At 40.0% G+C, this 27,466-nt stretch overlaps 1 protein-coding gene across 1 annotated transcript in view; it reads right to left on the reverse strand.

Annotated features, from left to right (window-relative positions):
• LOC126299547 (hydroxysteroid dehydrogenase-like protein 1) overlaps positions 1 to 14,645 on the reverse strand; it is a 111,031-nt gene extending 96,386 nt beyond the window's left edge. The window contains exon 1 of the mRNA XM_049991542.1: positions 14,321 to 14,645. Coding sequence (XP_049847499.1) covers positions 14,321 to 14,528 — 208 coding nt within the window. The 5' untranslated portion in view covers positions 14,529 to 14,645. The remainder of the gene's footprint in view (positions 1 to 14,320) is intronic.
• Between the last annotated feature and the right edge of the window lie 12,821 nt (positions 14,646 to 27,466).

Genomic DNA, 27,466 nt, shown 5'->3' on the forward strand with positions numbered 1-27,466 from the left:
AAAATGATGTGTACATATTCTGAGACATACAGTCACCTATTCCCACAACTTATGAGACAATAGCAAGGTAACATCTATGACAACCAACAATATTTCAACAAGTGAACACTCCACCATTTTCGAGGCACAAATGTAACCAGAGAGCACCCTCAGTAAGCGGAGCTATGCAAGAACCATAATACAGCATGCACAGAAAGACAACAGACGGTAAAAAACTAGCACATCACACAACCACAAATGATCAACATCTTAGGTTAACAATAGTGAATAGTAATCATCAATGTGTGAACAAGTAGCATTAACTCTGTCCCTTTGTTGTTTGACCAGGCACAGAGGATTGCAGGCAAAACTTAAACTAAAACCACCATTTCTATTTATATGGTCACTTGTTAATTTAATCTCATCTTCTTGCTTAACAAAACTATCCTAAAAGCTGTACTCATCAGAATATCTGTGTTGTCATATTCCATAAAATATCAGGTAACAAGGTAATGTTTTGGAATAGCAAATTTGCTAGTCTACTGTAAGTGTGTGTGAAACTTACACTGTATATACCACTCCTTCAAGCTCTGACCAAAGTATGACATGCCACAACTGCATGGGATATGGCAGACAACCAGCTTACACTAATCGAGATCATTTACAGACCCTATAAGGCCCTTAATCTTAGATGGTGGTCAAAAAACACACTTTACACAATGTTTCTGCAGTATATGACTGATCTTGCTGGAAATGCTATGCACGTAAGGTAAAAGTGCGTCAGACTTAGTGCCACCTTGTTATTTTTATCACTCATCCAATTCACAGTTGACTGATCGTGATTTCTGTCTCTTATTTGTTTTTTAGTATAACCACCCTGGTGAAAGGTAATTTCTAGGTGGGCTAGTTCAGCTAACAAACTTTCAGTGTCTGAGATGATGTGGGCCTCATGACTCATAGTATAAAGCACCCTTCACACTGAGCTTGATTATGACAACTATCAGCCTGAAGATAATAATCAGTGTGTGTTGGCTCCTTATGAATGTCATGTCCCAATGTACCATCAACATTCCTCCTGGGCAACACATCAAGGAAGAGAAAACAGCCATCATTTTCCACCTCCTCAGTGAAGTGAATATTCAAGTGGATTGAATTCAGATATTCTACAACACTGTTATATTCCATATAGAGGTAGATTTGTATATCTAAAAAAACATGCAGGTTACAATTCCACCAACCCCATACCTTGTCTCTCAAGATCTTTCATAAACAGGTTGGCAACATTAGGTACCAAAGAGCCCCCCATTTCAACTCCACCTGTCTGTCCACAGAACTAGCCACTGAATAAAAAGTAAGTGGAAGTTAATATATGCCAAAATATGTATGTATATGGCCAGTGGGACACGTGTGTCCCACATACAAATTTATTTCCCAGAGTTCACAGGGAATGAAAGTGCCACATCTGTGTGATGCTGCAATCTGGCATGGAAAGTATCAAGTGTTTTGACCCAATAAGCTAGCTGTTTAGTACTTAAAGTGCGAGATATGATTTAATTGTTTCAGTTGTACATTGCGTGCCTCATGTTTTGCTGTTTACTTAATATTTTTCCTGTTCAAATGTGTGTGAATTCTTAAGGGACCAAAAACAGCTAACATCATTGGTCCATAGACTTACACACCACTTAAACTAACTTATGCTAAGAACACAATACACATCGCTGCCTGACGAAGGACTCTAACCTCTGGCGGGAGGGGCCGTGCAATCCGTGACATGGCGCCTCTAAATGCGCAGCCACTCTGAGCAGCTTTTTTTATCTGCAATATACAGATTTATGCACATGTTTATTAATATAATTACTTTCAGTTTGTTTAATGGTCTTGTCTTACAGTGAGTGTGTGCACAGCATTTCTATTTGTGCCTTGTGTTCAGATTTGTGTCTAGACTTTTAAATTTATATATTTTATTCAGTGCTGTAATCTTATTTTGCTTCCCTTGATTTGATATGAAATTGACAACTCCACAAACTCCTGGTTTGAATTCCTGTGATGAATGCTTGCTTTACCCTCCTCTCTCTATATTTCTCCCAGTTGAAAGCTGCCAGACAAGAGCAAGGTGAAACGAATGTTGGCCACATTTTCCTCCATTAGTACAGTTCCACATGATGAAACTGCTTAGTCAAAAGCAAAATAAAAATGACAATGCTATCATGTGACTGAATTTTCTCATGTTGAGAAGTTAGAAGGAGCAATCTGTTTTACTTGATAAAAAGTGTTCTATAGCCAAGATTACATAAATTGTTCTTTATTTTCAACATTAGGCTTTTTTCAGATTTTGTTGTCATCTTCTGGTCTTCAAAAATTTTTGTTACAAAACATGTTTATTGTTAAGTTACAACCACATGCCACATTGCCATAGTGCTAGATAACATGTAGCACATTATACAAGGGTTGGTCATAAATAAAACCTTTACAATTAAAAAGCACCTTGTGGACATTTTCATGTGTGTACGAGGGCTATCCACAAAGTACATTACGTTTTGGAATTAAAAATAAATAAAGTATTGAAATTTTTTTTATTATACACTCCATGAAATTGAAATAAGAACACCATGAATTCATTGTCCCAGGAAGGGGAAACTTTATTGACACATTCCTGGGGTCAGATACATCACATGATCACACTGACAGAACCACAGGCACGTAGGCACAGGCAACAGAGCATGCACAATGTCGGCACTAGTACAGTGTATATCCACCTTTCGCAGCAATGCAGAGTGCTATTCTCCCATGGAGACGATCGTAGAGATGCTGGATGTAGTCCTGTGGAACGGCTTGCCATGCCATTTCCACCTGGCGCCTCAGTTGGACCAGCGTTCGTGCTGGACGTGCAGACCGCGTGAGACGACGATTCATCCAGTCCCAAACATGCTCAATGGGGGACAGATCCGGAGATCTTGCTGGCCAGGGTAGTTGACTTACACCTTCTAGAGCACATTGGGTGGCACGGGATACATGCGGACGTGCATTGTCCTGTTGGAACAGAAAGTTCCCTTGCCGGTCTAGGAATGGTAGAACGATGGGTTTGATGACGGTTTGGATGTACCGTGCACTATTCAGTGTCCCCTCGACGATCACCAGAGGTGTACGGCCAGTGTAGGAGATCGCTCCCCACACCATGATGTCGGGTGTTGGCCCTGTGTGCCTCGGTCGTATGCAGTCCTGATTGTGGCGCTCACCTGCACGGCGCCAAACACGCATACGACCATCATTGGCACCAAGGCAGAAGCGACTCTCATCGCTGAAGACGACACGTCTCCATTCGTCCCTCCATTCACGCCTGTCGCGACACCACTGGAGGCGGGCTACACGATGTTGGGGCGTGAGCGGAAGACGGCCTAACGGTGTGCGGGACCGTAGCCCAGCTTCATGGAGACGGTTGCGAATGGTCCTCGCCGATACCCCAGGAGCAACAGTGTCCCTAATTTGCTGGGAAGTGGCGGTGCGGTCCCCTACGGCACTGCGTAGGATCCTACGGTCTTGGCGTGCATCCGTGCGTCGCTGCGGTCCGGTCCCAGGTCGACGGGCACGTGCACCTTCCGCCGACCACTGGCGACAACATCGATGTACTGTGGAGACCTCACGCCCCACGTGTTGAGCAATTCGGCGGTACGTCCACCCGGCCTCCCGCATGCCCACTATACGCCCTCGCTCAAAGTCCGTCAGCTGCACATACGGTTCACGTCCACGCTGTCGCGGCATGCTACCAGTGTTAAAGACTGCGATGGAGCTCCGTATGCCACGGCAAACTGGCTGACACTGACGGCGGCGGTGCACAAATGCTGCGCAGCTAGCGCCATTCGACGGCCAACACCGCGGTTCCTGGTGTGTCCGCTGTGCCGTGCGTGTGATCATTGCTTGTACAGCCCTCTCGCAGTGTCCGGAGCAAGTATGGTGGGTCTGACACACCGGGGTCAATGTGTTCTTTTTTCCATTTCCAGGAGTGTATACAGATGAAAGCCACACTTAAATACTACTTTTCTACACAGTTGCCATTTAAATTAAGGCACTTATCGCAGCGATGGACAAGCTTCGAAATTCCTTTGTCGTAAAATTCAGCCGCTTGCGCCTTCAACCACGTGGTTACCTCTTTTGGAACAGAAAAGGTGCGATTTTTGTGGATTTCCTGGAAAGAGGCACTACAATAAACTCTCAAAGGTATTGCCAAACTCTGCACAACCTCAAAAGAGCAATACAAAACAAGCACAGGGGAAAGTTGGGCTCAAAGATCTTGCTGATTCATGACAACGCCCAGGCCCACACGGAAATGCCACTCGTGAAGTTCTCGAATCTTTTAAGTGGGAGTTGTTTCCTCATCTGCCGTACAGTCCCGACCTGGCACCGAGCGACTTCCACTTATTCCCAGCAATGAAGAAGTGGTTGGCCATGCAGCGTTTTGATGACGACGCACAGCTTCAAGAAGAGGTAACCAATTGGTTGAAGTTGAAGGCGCAGGCGGCCGAATTTTACGACGTAGCAATTTCCAAGCTCATCCATCGCTATGATAAGTGCCTTAATTTAAATGGCAACTATGTAGAAAAGTAGTATTTAAGTGCGGCTTTAATCTGTATATAATAAAAAAAATTCCAATACTTACTTTATTTTTAATTCCAAAACGTAATGTACTTTGTGGATAGGCCTCGTATATGCAGTGCTGACAGATGATTGTTAAAGAGGATGTCCAATTTAACACCTTTCAGCTGTCAATGTTCAACCTTACTTTATTAGGCAACCAGTTTCAGCATTTTACTATGCCATCTTCAGGCCCCTGAGCGACATGTAGGAATAATCTACCTTGCTCTTGAATGAACCAGGGGCCAGCAATACTGGTATTTGTAGATATTTGCTACAGTGACTACTTCAACCATCAAGTTGATGGCTGAAAAGTGTTTAATTTGACATCCTCTATCAAACAGCCGAGTCCCACAACCATTGCTAAAAAGATGGGTGATTGCTGAGTCTTAAAAATCACAAGGTACAATAAACTGCACATATGTTTATGTTTGCTTGACATATTCCATTCATTGATGATCCACCTTACACTAGATACCTTGTCTAAGGTGGATCACCAATAAATGGAATACGTCAAGAAAACATAAGCAATGTGCAAATCTGCAGTTTACTGTACATTGTGATTTTTAAGAGTTAACAGTCATCAGTGAGTGCTACATATACAGGCACGGCCATGTGCATGAGGTGCTTTTTAATTGTAATGTTTTATTTCTGACAAGTCCTACATTTTATCCACTACTATGGCAACATGGCACGAGGTTCTAATTCACAATGAACTCATTTTGTAAAAAAAAATTCTGAAGACCACAGGATGACAGCCAAGTCTGCTGAAACCAGTTGTTGAAAACAGATAATAATTTATGAGATCTTGGCTACAGAAAGTTTTTTACCAAGCTGCCGTTTGAATGACTTACTGCAGTACCGTATCTTTCTCTCCACTGGCAGAAATAGTCTGCTCCCCTTACAGCTGTGTAATCTACTATTGCTGCAGGGCACGATATAGCTGAGGTTTTACCATCTCCATTTCTGTCTTGTCTCCTTCAGTAATATGGAAAATTTTAATTAATTCAGCCATGAATGAGCTAACTGTAACAAATCAAAGGATGCAAGTGACTAGAAAGACCACACCAAAACCATCAGTCATTTAAATACAATCCCACCAATCAATATAAGAAATCCACAGAGTTCTTAATTTGAAGTACAACTCAACAGAGTAACAAGGTGTCTTGCTGTGGCATATGCCAGAGCACTATTATTACTAACAACAGGATTAAATGGAATCCCTTCCTTGTGGATGTCGATGAAGTGACCGATGATGATTAAAACACTACAGTTGTTCCCAAATGACATTTACCTCTGAACAGATTTGAAATTCCAACACACAAATGCCTGAACAGAAATAAAGTTCTGACCTATAAAGCTGCCATGTCCTGAAGGTGACATGTAAATGATTATCATTTCAGCATAACCACACAATACAGGTAGTAGTAAAACCATCTAGATTCTGTACATAAGAAAAGATTATGCAGCAGGCTTCTCATTCATACATCTTATCTGAATGTTGTTTGTTTGTGAGATTGTGTTACACCTCATGTAAGAAAGAGAAAGATCTAACAGCAAACATCAGATTTTGACAGTGGCACAATCATGGGCTATCAGGACTGGTTTATTGTTTCTCAATACTGCTGCTCACATTGTTCGGGATCCCACAAATGTCATGCAAATATGGAATCAATGGGTTTTGTAGGGCCACATTTAACATAATGCAGTATCTCAACTGCCACGTGTGACTAGCACCTGAGAGGACAGACACACTGATCATTTGGCCATGCACACTCGTACAGAACTTGGCTCTACAAATGGGCTTCTTCCCAGCAAGACAAGTATCCACACGAACAGTGTAACATCAGTAGGAACACCACAGACAGCATCAACAGTAACCATCGTCACAGAAACAGAGAGAGGTGTGCTGAAAGTTGTGCACCCAGCAACAACACTGGACACAGGAGTGGTACCATATATTTTGGCAAAATAAGGCACGCTGTGTTGCCTGCTCTTCTCTGATCTCCCTCAATACAGAGGGTGTTCAACTTTTGTTCTGATCAGCATGTTCTGGAGATCTCTCACCTATTAAAAGCATTTGGTCATGGGCTGCTGAAAAACTGGCAAACCACCACTCACCAGCTCCTATGATTGATGAACTTCAGCACAGAGTTGAAGCTTCATGGGATGACATACCCATAGTCGTTATCCAAGTTCAGTTCAGTTCTATACCCATCTGTGTCAGAGTCACTGTTCCTGCTTGAACAGCAACTATGTGTACGAAACTTCACAAAAAAATCACCTACAGATTTAATAGTGTACTCTACTATAGGATATACACACAGTAAATAAAGCCTCAGTACTTGCTATCCTTCCTTGTGCTGTGATTTTAATGTCCAGCCCTACAGCTAAAATGTGTGAATTCATTTCCAGTAAGTGAAAGAGTGAGATGGTGATGTCAGAACTTGGTAGCAATTATTAGTTGATACAAAATAGAGTGGAAACAATTAAGTGCAAAATATAAATGCCTGTCAGTGAAACCTCAAAAACAGATATAATGCATGAATTAATCACCAACCACATTTAAACAGTTATTTTGTGGAGAAACATAATGTACAACATGATCTTATCATTTAAATGCACAAGGCCTGACTACCTCTTGCACAGTAATAGCAACAAGTGAGTAGTGACGGATAGTGCGGCAGAAACATGTGAGAATGCTTCAACAACCGACTGAGGTCCAAATATAGCACAGGTGGCAAAAATAAAATAAAATTTTTGGCAGATGAAGGTGCTCTAAAAAATTGTTTCACACAACTGAAGTGGTGAGCAATCACCTGCAAATACTGCCTATACAGTCTTGCAGCCCAATATGGTAAATATCAGCCTTTGTCATAAATAAATTGTTTACTGTGACAGTTTTACTCAAATCAATGCACTCATAGTCAACTCTTTACATAGTAATCTATCAAAAACGTAAAACATATGCTTGCACATCATCACGGACACTGTGTCCCCACATGCCTGATTCCACTGATCTGGCCACAATAAAATGTACTGATATCACATTTTACCCATATTGTGCTCGACTGTGATTCATACGGTCAATACTATTCATTTATTGCACATTATGCGGTTGTGTTCACCTATATGTGGAATGAGTCACAATTATGATTATATGTAATTCACTTACAATTTACTACCCAAGAGATCTACAAACAGATAAAGTATTACAAATAAAATAATAAATGACTCTTCTCTTCACATTTCAGTGGTGTCATATTCAGAACAGACTGGCAGATACAGTTGTTGTCATATTACTGAGCAGTCAGTTCAGCGATATATACACTACTGGACATTAAAATTACTACAACATGAAGATGACTTGCTTCAGACGCGAAATTTAACCAACAGGAAGAAGATTCTGTGATATACAAATGATTAGCTTTTCAGAGCATTCACACAAGGTTGGCGACGGCGGCGACACCTACAACATGCTGACATGAGGAACGTTTCCAACCAATTTCTAATACACAAACAGCAGTTGACTGTTGTTGCCTGGTGAAATGTTGTTGCAATGCCTCATGTAAGGGAGCTTCAAAACCATAAAAAAATCACACATAAATGTGTGAAATAAGAAATGGCAGATGACATACTTCTGCATACATTAAAAATATGGTTCGTTCCATTAACTATCATCATTGAGCTCACAGTTAACTGTACACAAGATATTCAGAGAAGCTAGGACTAAAGTGCACAACTGCACAGTCACCAAGAAGTGCACAAACAGGAGTGTGCCTTGGTGGAATAATAACTTGGAAAGTCAAAGAAAACAGGTACAAAGACTGTTTAACATTGTGAGACGTAAAGGACAATGGGCTAAATATCATGAGGCCCTTGTCAACTAAAATCTTGCAATCACACAAGCAAAGAAGAAATCCTGGAAGGCATTATATGAGGAAGTGGAGAGCATGGCTGCTCAAGCCCGACTTCACAGAATCCTGACTAGAGTACCAATCAGACCAGGAGGTATGTTGAGGCAGGAGGATGGGGAATATACAAAGACAGCATATGGGATGCTGGAACTGCTCCTCAAAACTCACTTTCCTCAACACAATCTGCCAGACAATACAGACCAGAATGTGATCCCGGAGAGACAATGGTTCTCAGGCACTTGAAGAGAGGACTGGGAATCGGCCAAGGAGTGTGTGAACTTTAATAAAATCCAATGGGTGGTGGGAACATTCCAACCGTTCAAGTCACCTGGCCCAGATGGAATTTTTACAGCTCTCCTACAACAGGCGGAAGAGAGTCTCATAAGAATCCTATGCAGGTTATTCAGGGTTAGCCTAGCAGTAGGAGTCATTCCCGATGCTTGGAGGGTAGTGAAGGTTTGTCTTCATTCCAAAGCCAGGGGGAATTGACCATACCAAGGCTAAGGATATGAGACCAATCAGTTTGTCCTCCTCCATTCTCAAAACATTGGAAAAGCTGGTTAATGTATACATTGGGGAGAGGAGGCTAATTAGGGCCCTCTACATTCAAATCAACACACACATCATCCAGGTAAATCACATGAGACAGCTCTCCACCAACTTGTTGGGAGGGTGGAGAAAGCACTCCACTTCCAAAAAATATCCCTCTACATCATCCTGAATATTGAGGGAGTCTTCAATAACACGACCTTCGATTCCATGGTAAGGGCAGCAGAGGTGCATGACATACGGGCCACTATATGTCGGTGGACCAGGGCCATGCTTAGTGGAAGGAAGGTAGAGGCTACGATGATGAATGAAAAGATGGTAACTAACACCACTAGAGGCTACTCACAAGGAGGAGTTCTGTCCCCTTTATTGCGGAATCTAGTGGTGAATGAACTCATTGAGGAACTAAATTCCAAACAATGCTTCTGCCATGGATACACAAATGACCTTGGTGTCATAGTAATACTTGGCAAATTTACTGACACAGTTAGAAATATGGCACAAGGAGGATTGGACATTGTGCAAAATTGGTGCTTTAAACAGGATCTGAGGGTTAATCCTAAGAAGACTGTTATTGTGCCATTTACAAACAGGCATATCCAACACTCAAGTTGAAATCTAAAGCTCTTCGATGAAACTCTATCTGTGAAGGGGATAGTGAAAAATCTAGGAGTAACATTAGATGAGAAACTAACATGGACTCCTCACATTAAGAGTATCTGCTGCAAGGCAAAAAGTACTCTAGTGAATACCAGAAAGGCTTGTGGTAAAAGCTGGGACCTAAGTCCCAGAAGTGTGCACTGGATATACACCACAGTGGTTAGACCTACAATTTCCTACGGGGCCACAGTGTGGTGGAAGAAGGTAGAACAGCGAGTTGCAGCTAAGGAACTTGGTAAGGTGCAGAGACTGGCCTGCTTAGCCATAATAGGCAGAATTAGCAGCACACCAATCGCTGGAATGGAAGCATGCTGGAGGGCAGTGAAGGTTTGTCTGCATTCCAAAGCCATGGAGAACTGATCATTCCAAGGCTAAGGATATGAGACCAGTCAGTCTTGTTCTACCTTCTTCCACACCTTTGGGTCAAGATGGAGGCAGCAGCTGGGGCATACAGACTTAAAACTGGCAAACACTGGATCTTATCGGAATATCCAGAATCACATACTAACATAGTGAGTGAGGTAAACATAGGAATGGCTGCGTAAATGCCTGCTGACTATATAACAATTCCCAACTGCTTCAACAACCCCTACAATATAATAATAGGAAGCAGGAAGCAGTGGGAAAAAACAGTTTGGCATCATACAGGGGACATTGTTTGGTTCACCAATGGGTCAAAATTAGACCAAGGTGTTGGGGCAGGGGTGTACGGGTTAAGCCAAGACTGGAGGGCATCATCTCTCTAGGAAAACTGGCCTCTATATTCCAAGCTGAAATTACTGCAATCAGGGCATGTGTGGAGGAGAATATGTGTAGGTGCTACAATGACCATGGCATCTACATCTATTCAGACAGCTAGGTAGGTCTGAAACCACTGGCAGCTCCCGCAATAAGATCTATGATTGTTGCAGAATGCCACAGGGCTCTGGTGGAGCTATAGGGAAGCAACAGGGTAAACCTAGTGTGGGTCCCTGGCCATTCGGGGATCTGTGGCAATGAACAGGCCAACAGATTGGCCAGGATGGGGACAACGACTCAATTTATTGGCCCAGAACCTGTCCTGACAATCACCAAGGCTATGATCAAACTACAACTACGGAACTGGCTCAGGAAACAGCACACAGAATATCAGACCAAGGTCCATAAATACAAACATGGTAAGGTAATGATGCCCAAGCCATGTTGTAAAAGAATCTCTGTAATCCTGGGACTGATGACCGGCCACAGGAATTTTAAAAAACACCTACACACAAAGAGTATAATGGAAGAAGACTCTAAATGTAGGATCTGTGATGAGGGTGAAGAAACTGCATCACACCTAATCTTCAAATGCATGGCATTGGAGAGCAAAAGATACAGAATCTTAGGGACAACTAAACCTGAAGAATTGTGTCTAACAAAAAACTGGTAAAGGAACTCCTTGCACTATTTAAGAGCATTGTTTGGCTTTTGTAGATATACAGGGAGGAATACCGCACAATAAACTCGGCTTCGGTGCAGGCAGTGGTGGGTTAGACCTAAGCTGTTTTAGCTTCACTGTCAAAATCAATCAGTCAATCAAAGTGCACTACCTGTGTCCATGACTCATTAGTTGCACGCTGCCATTTGCAATTCGGTGTTGTTAGTCATAGCCAGTTTAGTGTTAATATACAGTAGCCAATGAGAATCGCTCAGTCTAACCATGATTTTTCTGAATATGTCACAATTTCCGAGACTGTGATTAGGGTGGGACCTAATAGACATTTATAATCTTTGTTGACGCAAATAACTGCCTGTTTTTCATAATATTTGGTATTTTCCAAGGTTGTGGTTAGGGTGGGCCTTAATTGCACACCTTCAATTGCTGAGACTGAAACAAAATACCAGCTAACTTAATTTACAGAGCATACAAAATTATGAACTATAACATCCAATTAATAATTTTTGACTTTCCCTTCCTTTCACTCACCAGGGCAACCATCACCTACAGCAGCATGTAACGGAAAGTATGCAAACACTATAACAGCACTTCTATGAAAGCTAGTGTAGAGGTGAAGGATTTAGAGTTGTGAAACAGCCATTAAAATCAAGCACGCTGTGCCAAGCAGCATGTTCTGCCACTGGGTGCTTAACTCCACTCTTGGGCAAAGTTTGGCAGAGGCCATTCTTCCTAGTGGACTGCTGGCTGGCAGTCACATCCATATAAAACACTCTGGAGAAATTACAGCTGTGCTTGTACATGATATGACTGTTTTCAAACGCAATCCTAATTCAATAAGTTAGGATAACCCTCTGACATGATTGGAATAGTATGTGCTGGGGGAAGTATCGCACAGATCTCGCTCCTTAGCCTAGCGCTGGGGTGTGTCCCATGTGGTAAGGGGTTGGGAATAGGTGTGCAGTAAGAATGGACTATTGTATTATATAGATTGAACATGCAGTGGCATATCACACTGGGAATGCTGGAAGAGATTGTGGGTCAGATGTTCCTCATGATGATCAGTAGTCTCAATGCTGGTGAAGAATGTGGTTAAGTTATTCTATTCCAGTATACTAAAGATCTTACTAATGCCTTCACAGAGAATGTACAGTCAGACCATTCAATGTAGACATGCAGGCGTATGTGTAAATATATATCTGAAGAAGGATATGTCCACGAACCAGCAATATTCTTAATGTTGATCAAGTGTATCGACAACTCAGTTCCTTAACTGTTGGTCAGTTATTGCCTTTACTCCTTAAATCTTTAGACTGTGTGGCAAACACAATGTTTTATAAACATACTGGCAAAGAGTATGTCATCAGCATGTTATGCCCTAGGCTTCCTATCATCAGTGGGTAGCAGTCACTGCCTTGCAGTTACATACTATCTCTAAGTACACTCAAGTTTTACTTAAACGGCTGTCTTCTAGGGGTCAAAGCCACAAAACGCCCATTAGAATAATATCTAAAAATAGTAGTCAGCCTCATTGTAATGAAATATTTTTAAAAAAAGGGTATTCTTAATGTGCCAAGTAAATTCATTTATCAATCTGTTGTGCACATCAGGGGAAAAAAATCAATAGGTATGTCGCAAATAGGTGTATATGCGATCATGAAACAAGAGCCCATTTGGACTTACATTTATCATGGAAAAATAAACAAGCAACTCTAAACAGCATTTTCTATGAGTGACTCAGCTTCAGTTATTTACAATAAAATGTGCATCAACAGGTAAGAGCCAATATGATGCAACATTTTAAGTAAGCACAGGGGATACTATCATATGACTTTGTGATAACCGCACAAACATAAATGCAGCAAAGAGTAATTATGTACTGTCTGCAAAGCAACTATGTATTACTGACAATTTTTAGTTTACGAATCGGTAAACTACATTCGCTACCTTGCCCTGCCATATACTGTACCATGCACAGTAAAGGTGTAGATGTGGTATAAATTCACATGTTGGATAGCGATCACTCATAAAAAAGCAACTAATACCACTTACATGTAACATAACACTATAGCTGTGGGTTTAAAAATGTAAGAGAAAACTGACAAGCATGTCAAATACTTAATGTACGGTAGAGTATATCATTTTCCTGTCGCCCATAATCATTGCACAGCTTCATTGCTAATTACTGAGTCAGTAGCCATTAACAGGAAAGGTTGGAGGAAGGGAATACACAATACGCAGTTTCAAGACAGAGAACACAACCAAGGTGTAAATTAGCTTCACAGCACCCCTGACATATGATGGACTTTTACACAATAATTCCACATAAGTAACTTCCAGAAACTTGGCAATTAATTATTATTAATAAAAGTTAACTACTTAATATTTAAATCATTCATCTTTTTAATAACTCATATAACATCTGTTGAAAATAAAAATTCCTTTATGTAATTAAAGTATTATTTTTCTTCTGGATTACATGCCTTACAATGAACATATTATTTGCCCAAAATATCTCTGGAAGTACTGTAAAGTAAACTACAACCCTGGAGCTGAAGAGGCCTGGTTTATTGTTTTATTTACACATTGATTTGCATGGTGTTTTAAAGTTACAAATCAATATTTATGAAACACATTAAATACATAAAGATTCTATGACCGACAAGATGGAATAAATTACGCCAAACACAATTTGAGTTCGCACTCATTGTACAAAAAACATACAGCTGTGGAAATTTACACACCCATGCTTCAGTGTACAATTAACATTGTACATAACGTCATGAAAAATTTCTTGTGATCAAATTCAGCCTGTTATTTCATTCGCGATATTACCGGCTGTTAAACTAAACCAGTTACACATCAACGAAATTAGCATTAACTACTAAATCACACAGTACATTAATTAAGGTTTAGAGAACTTCGTATACTCTCTATGCCAAGGAAAGTGAGATTGCGAATTCTTCGTCGCAATACCCTTTTCATTGCTATTCATAAACAATTACACACGAGGTTCACACTTAGTCCTAGCGTTATTACCTGCATGATTTACTGAATATGCAAGGGCAAACACTTTCAAACGAATTTCGCACACCAAACAAGCATTACACATCGACAGCTTAAAATCTGACTTGTTACACTAATCAGAATGAGATAAAGCGGTAGATACCTGCCCATTCCCCGTATTGTTTCACCAAACTCCTAGTTCCATTTACACTATATTTTACATACAGTCGACAATATTTCACTGTTTTTACTAATAAGGAAAGCGCAATCTTTCCTATGTAAAGAGCGCCAACAACATTCACTATATCGCTGTACAGACCCATATCTTTTGAAATCATATCAATTAACACCCGAGCTGAATCAATATCCATACTTCCCTATAATTACTATCTGCCGTCAGTCTTAGTTTATCACAACAACACTTCGGTAATTAATCAATGCGCTATCTAAACACAATCATCACAGATACTACTACGCTTTTCGCCAAACATTTTGTAATATCTTTGGTTTTAATGGAAACACGGGAGACCTGAAAAGGATGTGGTCAGTTGACCAATAATTTGTGAAGAGCTGTAATAACAGAACACTAGTGCGGCAGAAACATGATCCTGAATCTTTATTTTACTTGGCTGTATTGTTTTATTGATCTTATTCATCAGTTTTGTACATAGAAACTTATGTGACATAAGTCACCTTGATCAGAAGATCAGATGAGACAACAGGACTTAATATATTCAGACTGTGATTAAACATAAAAAAACGTGCCTGGATATTCTTCATAAGAACACAAAAAAGCAATACGATGTTTACCATTCTTACCACAAAGTGTAATCATAGTTTACATCATCATCTTTTTTTTTTGCAAAAAAGACACAAATGTGCACTATGTCATCACACTCTCCTTATGAAAGTACTACAATCAGTCTAGTTAAAAATGTTTATAATTTGCAACAGAATCTTTGTGACCATAGTTTACATCTGCAACTTGTTGTATAAAAGCCACAACTCTGAAAATTAAAAGATATTAACAATTTACAAAGAGTGCTCTACGGCATTTGCCCCTTAGCTAGCTTGCATTTATCGTGAATCTCTCACCCATCAGAAAGTCCCAACGACTGGAAAAAAGCGCAGGTGACTCCAGTATATAAGAAAGGTAAAAGAACGGACCTACAAAAGTACTGCCCAAAACCGCTAACTTCTTTTGCTGCAGAATCCTTGAATATATTCTCAGTTAGAATATAATAAACTTTCCTAAGACTAAGAAGCTTATATCCACGGATCAGCATGGTTTTAGAAAGCATCGCTCATGCGAAACTCAGCTTCCCCTTTTCTCACACTATATACTGAGAAGTGCCGACGAAGGGCAACATGTAGATTCCATATTTCTAGGTTTCTGGAGAGCATTTGGAATAAGTTCACAGATATGTGACTGGCTCGAAGACTTATTAAATAACAGAACGCAGTATGTTGTCGTCGATGGTGAGTATTCATCAGAGAAAAGGTATCGTCAGGAGTGGCCTAGGGAAGTGTGATCTGGCTGCTTTTGCTATCTACATATATAAGTGATTTGGCGGACAGTGTGGGCAGCAATCTCTCGTTCTTAGCTGACGATTCCCTGGTGTACATTCAGGTGTCGAAGTTGAGTGACTGTAGGAAGATACAAGACGACTTATACAAAATTTCGAGTTTGTGTGATGAATGGCAGCGAGCCCCAAATGCGGAAAAATATAATTTAATGTGGATGAGCAGGAAGAATAAACCTATAATGTTCGGATATAGTATTAGTAGTGTCCCATTTGACGCAGTCAGGTCATTTAAATATCTGGATGGAACATTGCAAAGTGATATAAGAGGGAATGAGCAGGTGAAAACTGTGGTAGGGAAAGCAAATGATCGACTTCAGTTTATTGGGAGAATTTAGGAAAGAGTGGTTCACTTGTAGAGGAGACCAAATATAGGACGCTGGAATGTCTAATTTTTGAGTACTGCTCTAATGTTTGGGATCCATATCAGTTCTGACTGAAGTAAGATGTTGAAGCAATTCAGAAGTGGGCAGCTAGATTTGTTACCAGTAGGTTCGAAAAACATGTAATTGTTACAGAGATGCTTCGAGAACTCAAATGGAAATCCCTGGAGCGAAGACGACATTGTTTTCGAGAAATACTATTGAGAAAATTTAGAGAACCGGCATTTGAAGATGACAGACGAACTATTCTTGCCACCAACAAACATCGCACGTAAGAACCGTGAAGGTAAGACACGAGACATTAGGGCTCACGAGGAGGCATGCAGACAGTTGTTTTTCCCTGGCTCTATTTGCAAGTAGAACAGGAAAGGAAATGACAAAGTAGTGGTATAGGGTACCCTCCACCACCCGGCGTACAGTGGCTTGTGGAGTATTTATGTAAATGTAAGTGCGGATACATGACATCATGGCGAAAATGTGATGTGTGATGCTAACAAATATTTATTTGTTCTATAAAAATATTTACTGATGAGATAGTTCTGCACATATCCTAGAATTTTACAGGTGTTTAATTGTTTCACACTTTATGCAATCTATACAAATTTTCCACTATCATTATTTATTACAATAACAATGTACACATTTGGGTATTAATGTGATAGATACTCAGCAACAACACAATAACACATCTGCAGTCAGTAGCTATGAACAGCTGTTTTAAAAGTTGAAATATTTTCGATCATTTTGATGTCACAAGGTAGACTGTTGTTTATTTATTTATTTATTCTTACGTGGGACCAAATTAAGGAGATGTCTCCATGGTCATGGAACGAGTCAATACATGAAATTATAACACGATAGTAGAAACAGATAAAATGAAGTAAAGTAACATATTCAGGCAACAATTCGTAAGTTTAAATAAAGAAAATCAACAATGTAACACTGGAATTAACTTAATTTTTCAGCTCTTCCAGGTGCTCCTCAACAGAATAGAAGGAGTGAGCCATGAGGAAACTCTTCAGTTTAGACTTAAAAGTGTTTGGGCTACTGATAAGATTTTTGAGTTCTTGTGGTAGCTTATTGAAAATGGATGCAGCAGAATACTGCACTCATTTCTGCACAAGAGTCAAGGAAGTGCATTCCACATGTAGATTTGATTTCTGCCTAGCATTAACTGAGTGAAAACTGCTAACTCTTGGGAATAAGCTAATATTGCTAACAACAAACGACATTAAAGAAAATATATAGTGTGAAGGCAATGTCAGAATTCCCAGACTATTGAATAGGGGTCGACAAGAGGTTCTCGAATTCACACCACATATAGCTTGAACAGCCCGCTATTGAGCCAAAAATATCCTTTTTGAATCAGAAGAATTACCCCAAAAAATAATACCATATGACATAAGCGTATGAAAATATGCGAAGTAGACTACTTTCCACGTTGAACTGTCACTTATTTCAGATACTGTTCTAATGGTAAATAAAGCAGCATTTAGTTTCCGAACAAGATCCTGAACATGGGCTTTCCACAGTAGCTAACTATGTATCTGAACGCCTAGGAACTTGAACTGTTCCGTCTCGCTTATAATATGCCCATTCTGTCTGATCAAAATATCGGTTCTTGTTGAATTGTGAGTTACAAACTGTAAAAACTGAGTCTTACTGTGATTTAGCATCAAATTATTTTCCACAAGCCATGAACTTATATCATGAACTACATTATTTGATACTGTTTCAATATTACACACAAGATCCTTCACTATCAAGCTGTTGTCATCAGCAAACAGAAATATGTTTGAATCACCTGTAATACTAGAAGGCATATCATTTATATAGATAAGAAACAACAGTGGCCCCAGCACCGACCCTTGTATGGCTTGCTTCCTGCATGGAGTGGTCCACTTTGTTTCATTGTTGTATTTGAATATTGAACATGTATTTTCTACTTTCTTCTTGTGTTAGTTGAGTGAATGTCCTGGTTTCTAACTAGAAGTTGGTTATTATGTTCTAAGGTTTTCCTAACAAAAATAATGTCTTCCAAAATATATAACAAAGACTTGAAGTTCTTTTTAATAAAGTTTTGCAAGAGTTTCTGGGAGCTGCCCTTTCCATGGCTCATACAACTCTCTTTTGGGTTTTGAAACAACTTTTTATAGCACTGGAGGTGCATATTTTGATTTTATTTTGGAACTCCTTTTCAGTCATTTCTTTGACTTACTCATTTGTATCATCAGCAAATTTAATAAATTTATGATGTGGGCTGGCTTAGTCCAGGTCACTTATGTAGGGCAAAAACAAAACTAGTCCCAGAATTGAGTCTTGTGGTACACCACACTTAATACAAAGTTTTATGGCTGAGAGGTCTTTATGTCATTCCCTTGTTGGAATGCAAGTACAACTATTTGCTCTCTATTTTTTAGGTAAGTGTTTAAGCACTCACTAACTGGTCCCCTAATACCTACACAGTCTAGTTTCCTAAGGAAGATGTTGCAGCTTATGCCATCAAATGCCTCTGATACGTCTAGAAAAATTGCAGAAATATGGTCTTTATTCTCAACTTCATTTAAAGCTTCATTTACGAAAGCAAAGATGGCAGTCTAAATAGATCTGGATTTACGAAAACCATGCAAAGAGTCTGAGAAATAGTTATTTCTTTCTACAGAATTTATTAATCTCTTATATTAGATTTTCTCCATTTTTTTAGAAAACTGAGATAGGAATGATATGGTCCTACAGTTAGATACATATGTTTTTAATCCCTTTTGTAGGGGCCTTTACTTTGACCATTTCCAGTTGTTTTGGTAATGTACCCTGTGTGAGTAACACTTGCAGATGTCAGCTACTGGCTTGGCTACGAAGGGAGCACATTTCTTTATAATAAAGTCAGATATACTGTATATATCAAGGGAGTTTTTCTGATTGGAGTTCCTTAACCCTTTCAGGCGTCAATTTTTTCAGGGGGAGGATAATTTTTGTTTTTGTGGTAATGCTCTTAGGTGATATTTTAATGATTTTAGATGCAAGGTTTATACAAAAATGTGTATCCATTTTCAAAACAGACTTAGTACACTTGGCTTCATTTTATGGATAAAATAATTAAATACGAAATATTCTCTATTCTAACAAATAGGAAAATGGTCATTAAATAATTACTATGCAAAATCACAATAACAATATTGCATTATACAGAGGAATCTAGTGAACCAATAAAATCCATGTATTTTGGTGGTCACAAGTCTGCACACTGTTACATTGACTTGCTGATATTTTCATTGTGATGCCTCAGAGTTGCCAGCACTTGTGCATGATAAAATGTTTGAACATTCAGTAATATGTGCCTCAGGTTTCCATTGGGGAAAAAATACTTCTGTTGCAGCTAAGACACAGTAAAATGTACACACTTGTAGCGAGAGGGTCTGAAGGTGTTGATTGTGTCTCACATTTCTTTCTCACTAGTCTGATATAGGAAGAGAACCTTATCATTTGGCCTACATCGGAACTGATTCGTTACTGCACACTCAGAGTTTTGGTGTATGAGGTTTTCTGCTACCTGTGTGAAGTATGAATTAATTTTTTTACAATTTTTGTGAGGTCAGATAACACAACTAAGCTTTCTGAAAGGTTAATATTTTGGAATTGTAGATGTTCTGCTGCTGTACCCTTTCTTACAATATTCCACATGACTTTTTACTTTCAGTGTTTCTTTATGTATATGTCACTTGCTATTGTTTTAACTGTTTTATGACCCTGTCGAGGGTTTTATTGTAGAATTTGAAATACATGCAAAACACTGGAGATGTGTTCTGTTTGGACAATTTGGGTAGAAATCTTTTTATGTTTGTAGATATTTGAATTCCAGTGGAAATACATTTTTTTTACATTTCCCTTTTGCATTTTATTTGTTTTGAGGGAGAAACAGAGATAAAATTAATGAGTAAAGATGCTAATGAAGTTAACGAATTTTTCATCAGTATTTGAATATCTATATAATTCTTACTACTTATCTTAGCTCAAGCAGTGCTGAAAGTAATTTATATTCTCATCACTGTAGCACCTACAAGTGTTCTAAAATATTTTCTTCAGTCAACTTGACAGTCTAACTGAACAGTAAGTTTTTGTGCTAAGTGGCCCCCCAAAGCTATGTCCAGTGTTGCTGTTAGATAGTTCATTTTCTCATTAATAAATATCTGGTGAATTATTGAGGCTGATGGTTTCATGATACATGATGATGTTTCTATGGTAGCTTGTAAGTTCAAGGCTGAAAGTAAGGTTCAGTAAATCTGTTATTTGCTTTGATTCTGTCAAAAAGTCTCTATTGAAATGACCAAATAGAAATACTCTACTGCTTCTATGCATTAGCTTGTTGAGAAGTGATCCTAAAATTTTGTTAATATCACCAATTGGTGGTCTGTGTAAATACATCGCAACTAGTCTCAAATCTAATATTTCAACACCTGATATATCTGCATCTTTATCTTCAACTACTGCTTTAGGGGAATGTTTTGTTTCAAAATCCATATTTTTCTTACACAGATACAACTGCCCTCATATTTATACTTTTTCGGATAAAAATAACCACCTACCACATAAACTGGAAAACCATCCTCTGAATATTTTCCTCATCAAGCCAGTGTTCTGTTAGATATACACTCCTGGAAATGGAAAAAAGAACACACTGACACCGGTGTGTCAGACCCACCATACTTGCTCCGGACACTGCGAGAGGGCTGTACAAGCAATGATCACATGCACGGCACAGCGGACACACCAGGAACCGCGGTGTTGGCGTGAACCGTATGTGCAGTTGACGGACTTTGAGCGAGGGTGTATAGTGGGCATGCGGGAGGCCAGGTGGACGTACCGCCGAATTGCTCAACACGTGGGGCGTGAGGTCTCCACAGTACATCGATGTTGTCGCCAGTGGTCGGCGGAAGGTGCACGTGCCCGTCGACCTGGGACCGGACCCCAGCGACGAACGGATGCACGCCAAGACCGTAGGATCCTACGCAGTGCCGTAGGGGACCGCACCGCCACTTCCCAGCAAATTAGGGACACTGTTGCTCCTGGGGTATCGGCGAGGACCATTCGCAACCGTCTCCATGAAGCTGGGCTACAGTCCCGCACAGCGTTAGGCCGTCTTCCGCTCACGCCCCAACATCGTGCAGCCCGCCTCCAGTGGTGTTGCGACAGGCGTGAATGGAGGGACAAATGGAGACGTGTCATCTTCAGCGATGAGAGTCGCTTCTGCCTTGGTGCCAATGATGGTCGTATGCGTGTTTGGCGCCGTGCAGGTGAGCGTCACAATCAGGACTGCATACGACCGAGGCACACAGGGCCAACACCCAGCATCATGGTGTGGGGAGCGATCTCCTACACTGGCCGTACACCTCTGGGGACACTGAATAGTGCATGGTACATCCAAACCGTCATCGAACCCATCGTTCTACCATTCCTAGACCAGCAAGGGAACTTGCTGTTCCAACAGGACAATGCACGTCCGCATGTATCCCGTGCCACCCAACGTGCTCTAGGAGGTGTAAGTCAACTACCCTGGCCAGCAAGATCTCCGAATCTGTCCCCCATTGAGCATGTTTGGGACTGGATGAAGCGTCGTCCCACGAGGTCTGCACGTCCAGCACGAACGCTGGTCCAACTGAGGCGCCAGGTGGAAATGGTATGGCAAGCCGTTCCACAGGACTACATCCAGCATCTCTACGATCGTCTCCATGAGAGAATAGCAGCCTGCATTGGTGCGAAAGGTGGATATACACTGTACTAGTGCCGACATTGTGCATGCTCTGTTGCCTGTGTCTATGTGCCTGTGGTTCTGTCAGTGTGATCATGTGATGTATCTGACCCCAGGAATGTGTCAATAAAGTTTCCCCTTCCTGGGACAATGAATTCACGGTGTTGTTATTTCAATTTCCAGGAGTGTAATAATGATGTATTTTTTAAATGTATTTTCTGATAGTACTTGAAAGTCACTTTATACGATTACAATTGCACATTCTGATGAATCATAACCAAATTTAAATTTAATTTTAACTTTGATATTTACTTGTGCTTGTTTTGAGCCAAGAATTAGATTTTTTGATATTTTAACTGTTGGTTCTTGTCATCTGTCATAACCAAAAATCCTGGCTGCATGCTGCAGGTCTGTGTTTCCTGGTCAATGATCTCATAGTCTTGCAGATAAATGGAGTTTTTCTCTCATATGTAAGACAGTTTTTTGTTGCTGGAATAGTCGGCTTTTATTTATCTGAAGCTGCTGTTTGTGTTGTCAATAGTACTTCCGTAGTTGTCCTTAGATTTTGCTCCTGCTTTTTCTTCTGTACTCATGACAACTGTATCTTCCACTGGCGCTGTTGTGAATGACAGAGATATTTACAATGTTGATACTGATTTATCTGTCTCTGTAATATTTCTCCAGAATTTGACACTGCCATGTTTTTTTCTTATTTGATTTTTGCCAGTGAATTTCTTCACAGCAGTTCCATCGTCTATCTTCCTCAAGACTTATACAGACATTGCCTGTTCCTCTCTTACGTTTCTGTGGAGATTATGTCTTGTGAAATATTCCCTGAAACCTCTGTTTACTTCTATGTATGTTGCATTTGACATACTTCAATATATCTTCTCGGAATTTCTGTCAGCACTTTCCATCAGAACCATATTTATTAATTTCGCTTCATTGGGTCTGTCTCAGTTGGACCACCAGCGAAAGAGCCTGCCTTCCATTGCTGCTGCAGATAAAGCACGTACAGCATTTGTTTGCGAATTGCAATTACGAGTTTAAAACAGGAGCGACAAATTTTCAGTTATCTCTGTGAATAGTAGTTTACTTTCTTAATTTCTTGCGTGTTTGCGTGCTTACCAAGCACGGTCTAGCGTTCTAATAACTGTGTAGTGTAGAGTTTTGTCGTCTTTGACTTATATAGGGACTGTGACTGCTGAGTTCAGATATGAGCTGGATTGGTGACCCTTCATGCACACCTCCACACATTGTTGACTTCCCTCACACAGTATGAGGCTGTTCCCAATGGGCTTCACTATGGCGTACCAGACTTGGGGGTCTGTGGGACATCTGGCTCATCCCATCTATCCCCTGGTTGGTCCACTATTGTGGCCACTCCGGGTACTGTCTGCACTGGAGTTGACTCCTCACCCATGGTCTAGTGGGAGGTCGCTCCAAGGAGAGGCAGGCAGGGTAAGACTTTCTGGGGGCTGATCGGAGGTCCACCCCAGTTCATCTGACAAACAGGTTTTGGATGCTGTCTGCTGCTGACGAAGTTCCTTAGCCACACAAACTCACATTCCAGGTTCCAGAGGAAGCCCACAAGGTTAAGGTAATTCATAGAGGGTGGGTTTACTGGTAGTTGGAAGCTCCAGTGAATAGTGGGGCCCCTTGGGATGTGGCTGGCAAGTAGGAGAAGGAATGCAGTGTGCACTCTGTGTGCGTACCAGCAGGACTCATTCCATATGTGGAAAGGTACTTTCAGATACCATGAAGCGCATAGGATGCAGCCAACTGCAAGTAGTGGCTCATGTCAGAAGCAACAACATGCGTCGTTTTGGATCGAAAGAGATTCTCTCTGCTTTCTGATGGCTAGCTGAAGCACTAAAGACTGATGGCCTTCATAGCGAGATGAAGGCAGAGCTCGTCATCTGTAGCAATGTCGACAGAATCGACTGTAGTACTTTGGTATAAAGCTGAGTGGAGGATCTGAATCAGATGCTCAGGCAGTTCTATGACCCTGTGAAGGCTGCAGATTCCCCTACTTGCACCATAAGGTGGTGGGTTTCCAGGTTCTGTTTAGTAGGTCAGGGGTCCATTACACATAGGAAGTGGTTACATGTGTATTGGGTGAAGTGTGACGTGAAAAGGGCGACTTTTTAGGTTAGAGGGTCTCAGGAAACTATAGAAAGGGCGTCATGGTAAAAAGATGCAAATACAAACACAGGAAAGTAGACCTAAAAGCAATTGGTATTGCAGTCGTAAACTGTTGTAGATGTGTTGAAAAAGAATCACAGCTAGAAGTGCTAATAGAAAGAACTGAAGATCAAATCATTAGAGGCACAGAAAGCTGGCTATAGACAGAAATAAGTTCAGCCGAATTACAGATGACCTAACTGTTCAGAAAGGATAGATTAAATACAGTTGGCAGTGGAGTGTTTACTTGTGTCAGAAGTTGTTTACCCTGTAGTGAAACTGAAGCGGATAGTTCCTGTGATTTAATATGGGTAGAATTTATGCTTGACGACTGGACTGAATCAATAACTGGTTCCTTTTACCGAGCTCCCGACACAGATGATACAGTTACTAAATATTTTAAAGAAAACTTGACTCTAATTTAAAGTAGGTACCCTCACTCATACAGTAATAGTTGGTGGTTACTTCAATCTATCCTCACTACACTGGCAAAAATACATGTTTGAGATCGGTGGTAGGCGTAAAACACCATTCAAAATCGTTCTGAATACATTCACAGAAAATTATTTTGAAGAATTTGTTCAGGAGTCCACTCGAAATGTAAATGGATGCTACAACATACTTGGCCTTTTAGCAACAAATAATCCTGGGTAGGTAGGCAGCATTATGACAAACACAAGGATTAATGATCATAAGGTTGTTGTAGTGATACTGTATAGCTTAATATCCAAACCCACCAAAAATAAACACAAAATACATCTATTTCAAATATCAGCTAGAAATTCGCTTGAGGCCTTCCTAAGAGACAGATCCCAATCCTTCTAATCTGAATATGTAAGTGTATGCCAGATGTGGTTTAAATTCAAAGAAATAGTATCTACAGATAATGAGAGATATACAGCAAATAAATTCATAACAGATAGTACTAATCCCTCATGGTACACTAAACAGGTCAGAATACTGTTAACAGATGCTCGAAATCTAGCACGAACTTCAATGTGAGACGCTTTTACTACTTTCCACAACAAACTCTGTTTCTAAATCTGGCAGAATATCCAAAGGGATTATGATGGAAAGACACAATCAATACCATCATTTCGTAATAATAGTGGTGATGTTAGTGATGGCAGAGCCACTACAGCAGAGTTACTAAATTTAGTTTTTCGAAATTCCTTCACTGAAGAAGACAAAGTAAATATTCCTGAATTCGAACCAAGAACAACTGCCAACATGGGTAACTTAGAAGTAGATATCCTTGGTGTAGGAAAGCAGTTTAAATCGCTTAATAACGTCAACACCCCCAGTCCTGATTGTACACTAGTCAGGTTCCTCTCTCAGTATACTGATACAATAGTTTGATATTTAGCTATCATTGAAAGACTCATACCTAAGGAGTAGAAAGTTACACAAGTCACATTAATACCAAAAAAGGAAACAGAAGTGACCCACTGAATTACATACTCATATCATTAACGTCGATTTGCTGTAGCATTTTAGAACATATACTATGTTCGAAAATTATGAGTTATATAGAAGAAACGATTTATTGATAAACAGCCAACATGGTTTCAGAAAATTCTTGTGAAACACAAGTATCACTCTATTTTCACAAAGTAATGGGTACCACTGGCAGAAGACACACACCATACCTCACAAGCGACTTCTAATCAAATTGCATGCCTATGGGCTATCGTCTCAGCCGTGCAACCGGATTCGTGACTTCCTGTGAGGAAGGTCACAGTTCGAAGTAAATGATGGAAAGTCATCGACCAAAACACGACTAATATCTGGCATTCCCGAAGCAAGTGTTACTGCTCTACTGCTGTTCCTGATCACATAGACGATTTAGGTGATATTCTGAGCAGCACTATTAGATTTTTTGCAGATGATGCTGTCATTTGCCGTCTTATAAGTCATCAGACGATCAAAAATAATTATAAAACGATTTATACAGTGTACCTGTAAGGTGCAAAAAGTTGTGGTTGAATTAAATAATGAAAAGTGTGAAGTCACTCACATGAGTACCAAAAGGAATCCGTTAAATTTCGGTTACACAATAAACCACACAGATCTAAAGGCTGTAAATTAAACTAAATATTTACGGATTGAAATTACGAATAACTTAAGTTGAACCAATCACATAGATAATATAGTGGATAAAGCAAACCAAAGACAACAATCTATGGGCAAAACACTGAGAAAATGCAACAGGTCTACTAAAGAGACTGCCTACACTATGCTTGTGCATCCTCTTCTGGAGTACTGCTGTGTGGTGTGGGAATCGCATCAGATAGGTTCAACAGAGGGGATCGAAAAAGTTCAAAGAAGACCAGCTCGTTTTGTCTTTTCGTGAAATAGGGGAGAGAGCACCATGGATATGATATGTGAATTATGGAAATCATTAAAACAAAGGCGGTTTTCGTTATGGCAGGATCTTCTCATGAAATTTCAATCACCAGTTTTCTCCTCAGGTATGAAAATATTTTTTGTTAGCACCGTCTTCATAGGGAAGAATGGTTATCATAACAAAATAAGAGAAATCAGAGCTCTCACAGAAAGATTTAAACGTTTTTTCTGCTTGCCGTTAGATAGCAGAACTGTACAGCAATAGCTTGAAGGTGGTTTCAATGAACCCTATGCCAGACACTTAATTGTACAGTACAGAGTACTCATGAAAATCTAGATGTAGATGGATTAGTTCCATGTGTGAAGTGCACTTATAAATACTTCATGTTACTACAATTTTGTTCATATTTTTCACCTGACTGAATTTGCTCACATAACTGCTTATTGTACAACAATGAGTCGTAGAAGTCTGTATGAAATGCTTAGGTTACACTTGGTAATGATTGCATTGGAAATTTTATTGTTTAAATCATTCATTTAATCACATTTCCAATAATGATACGTTTTTGAAAACTGACATTCAGTGCCTCTATTCGACATCAGGATACACAGAAAAAGTTCTACAATTTTAGACTGTACTTATACTTTTATTCATTTTTCTGTTAACATTTCAAATTTTCCAATCTATCTATTATGCACTTCTTTCTTGATGAAATACATCAGTTCCTTCTTATGAGCGTTCAAGTAATTTACTTTTTCAGCTAAAATCGTTTCGACAATGCAGTATTCATCAAAATGTTCTGCACTATCAATTTCTACAATACTTTCTTTCTGAATCAATTCTTTTCCAAACGGATCCAACAAAGTTAATTACAATCTGCAAACTGCTTCCCCAATCAAACCAAGTATTCAAGTGCTACATTTTAGAATCATAAACGTAAGAATTAAGCCTAGTGTGAGCAACTTGACCACTGTCAAACAATTCCTTCAAGAGAGATTTAACCTAAAACTTGAAAAATTATTTTCTTTCCTATTTTTATTTTTGTTTGAGTAATTTATAAGAAGAT

The sequence above is a fragment of the Schistocerca gregaria genome, chromosome X (genome assembly GCF_023897955.1).
Source record: "Schistocerca gregaria isolate iqSchGreg1 chromosome X, iqSchGreg1.2, whole genome shotgun sequence".
Classification (NCBI taxonomy): Eukaryota; Metazoa; Arthropoda; class Insecta; order Orthoptera; family Acrididae; genus Schistocerca; species Schistocerca gregaria.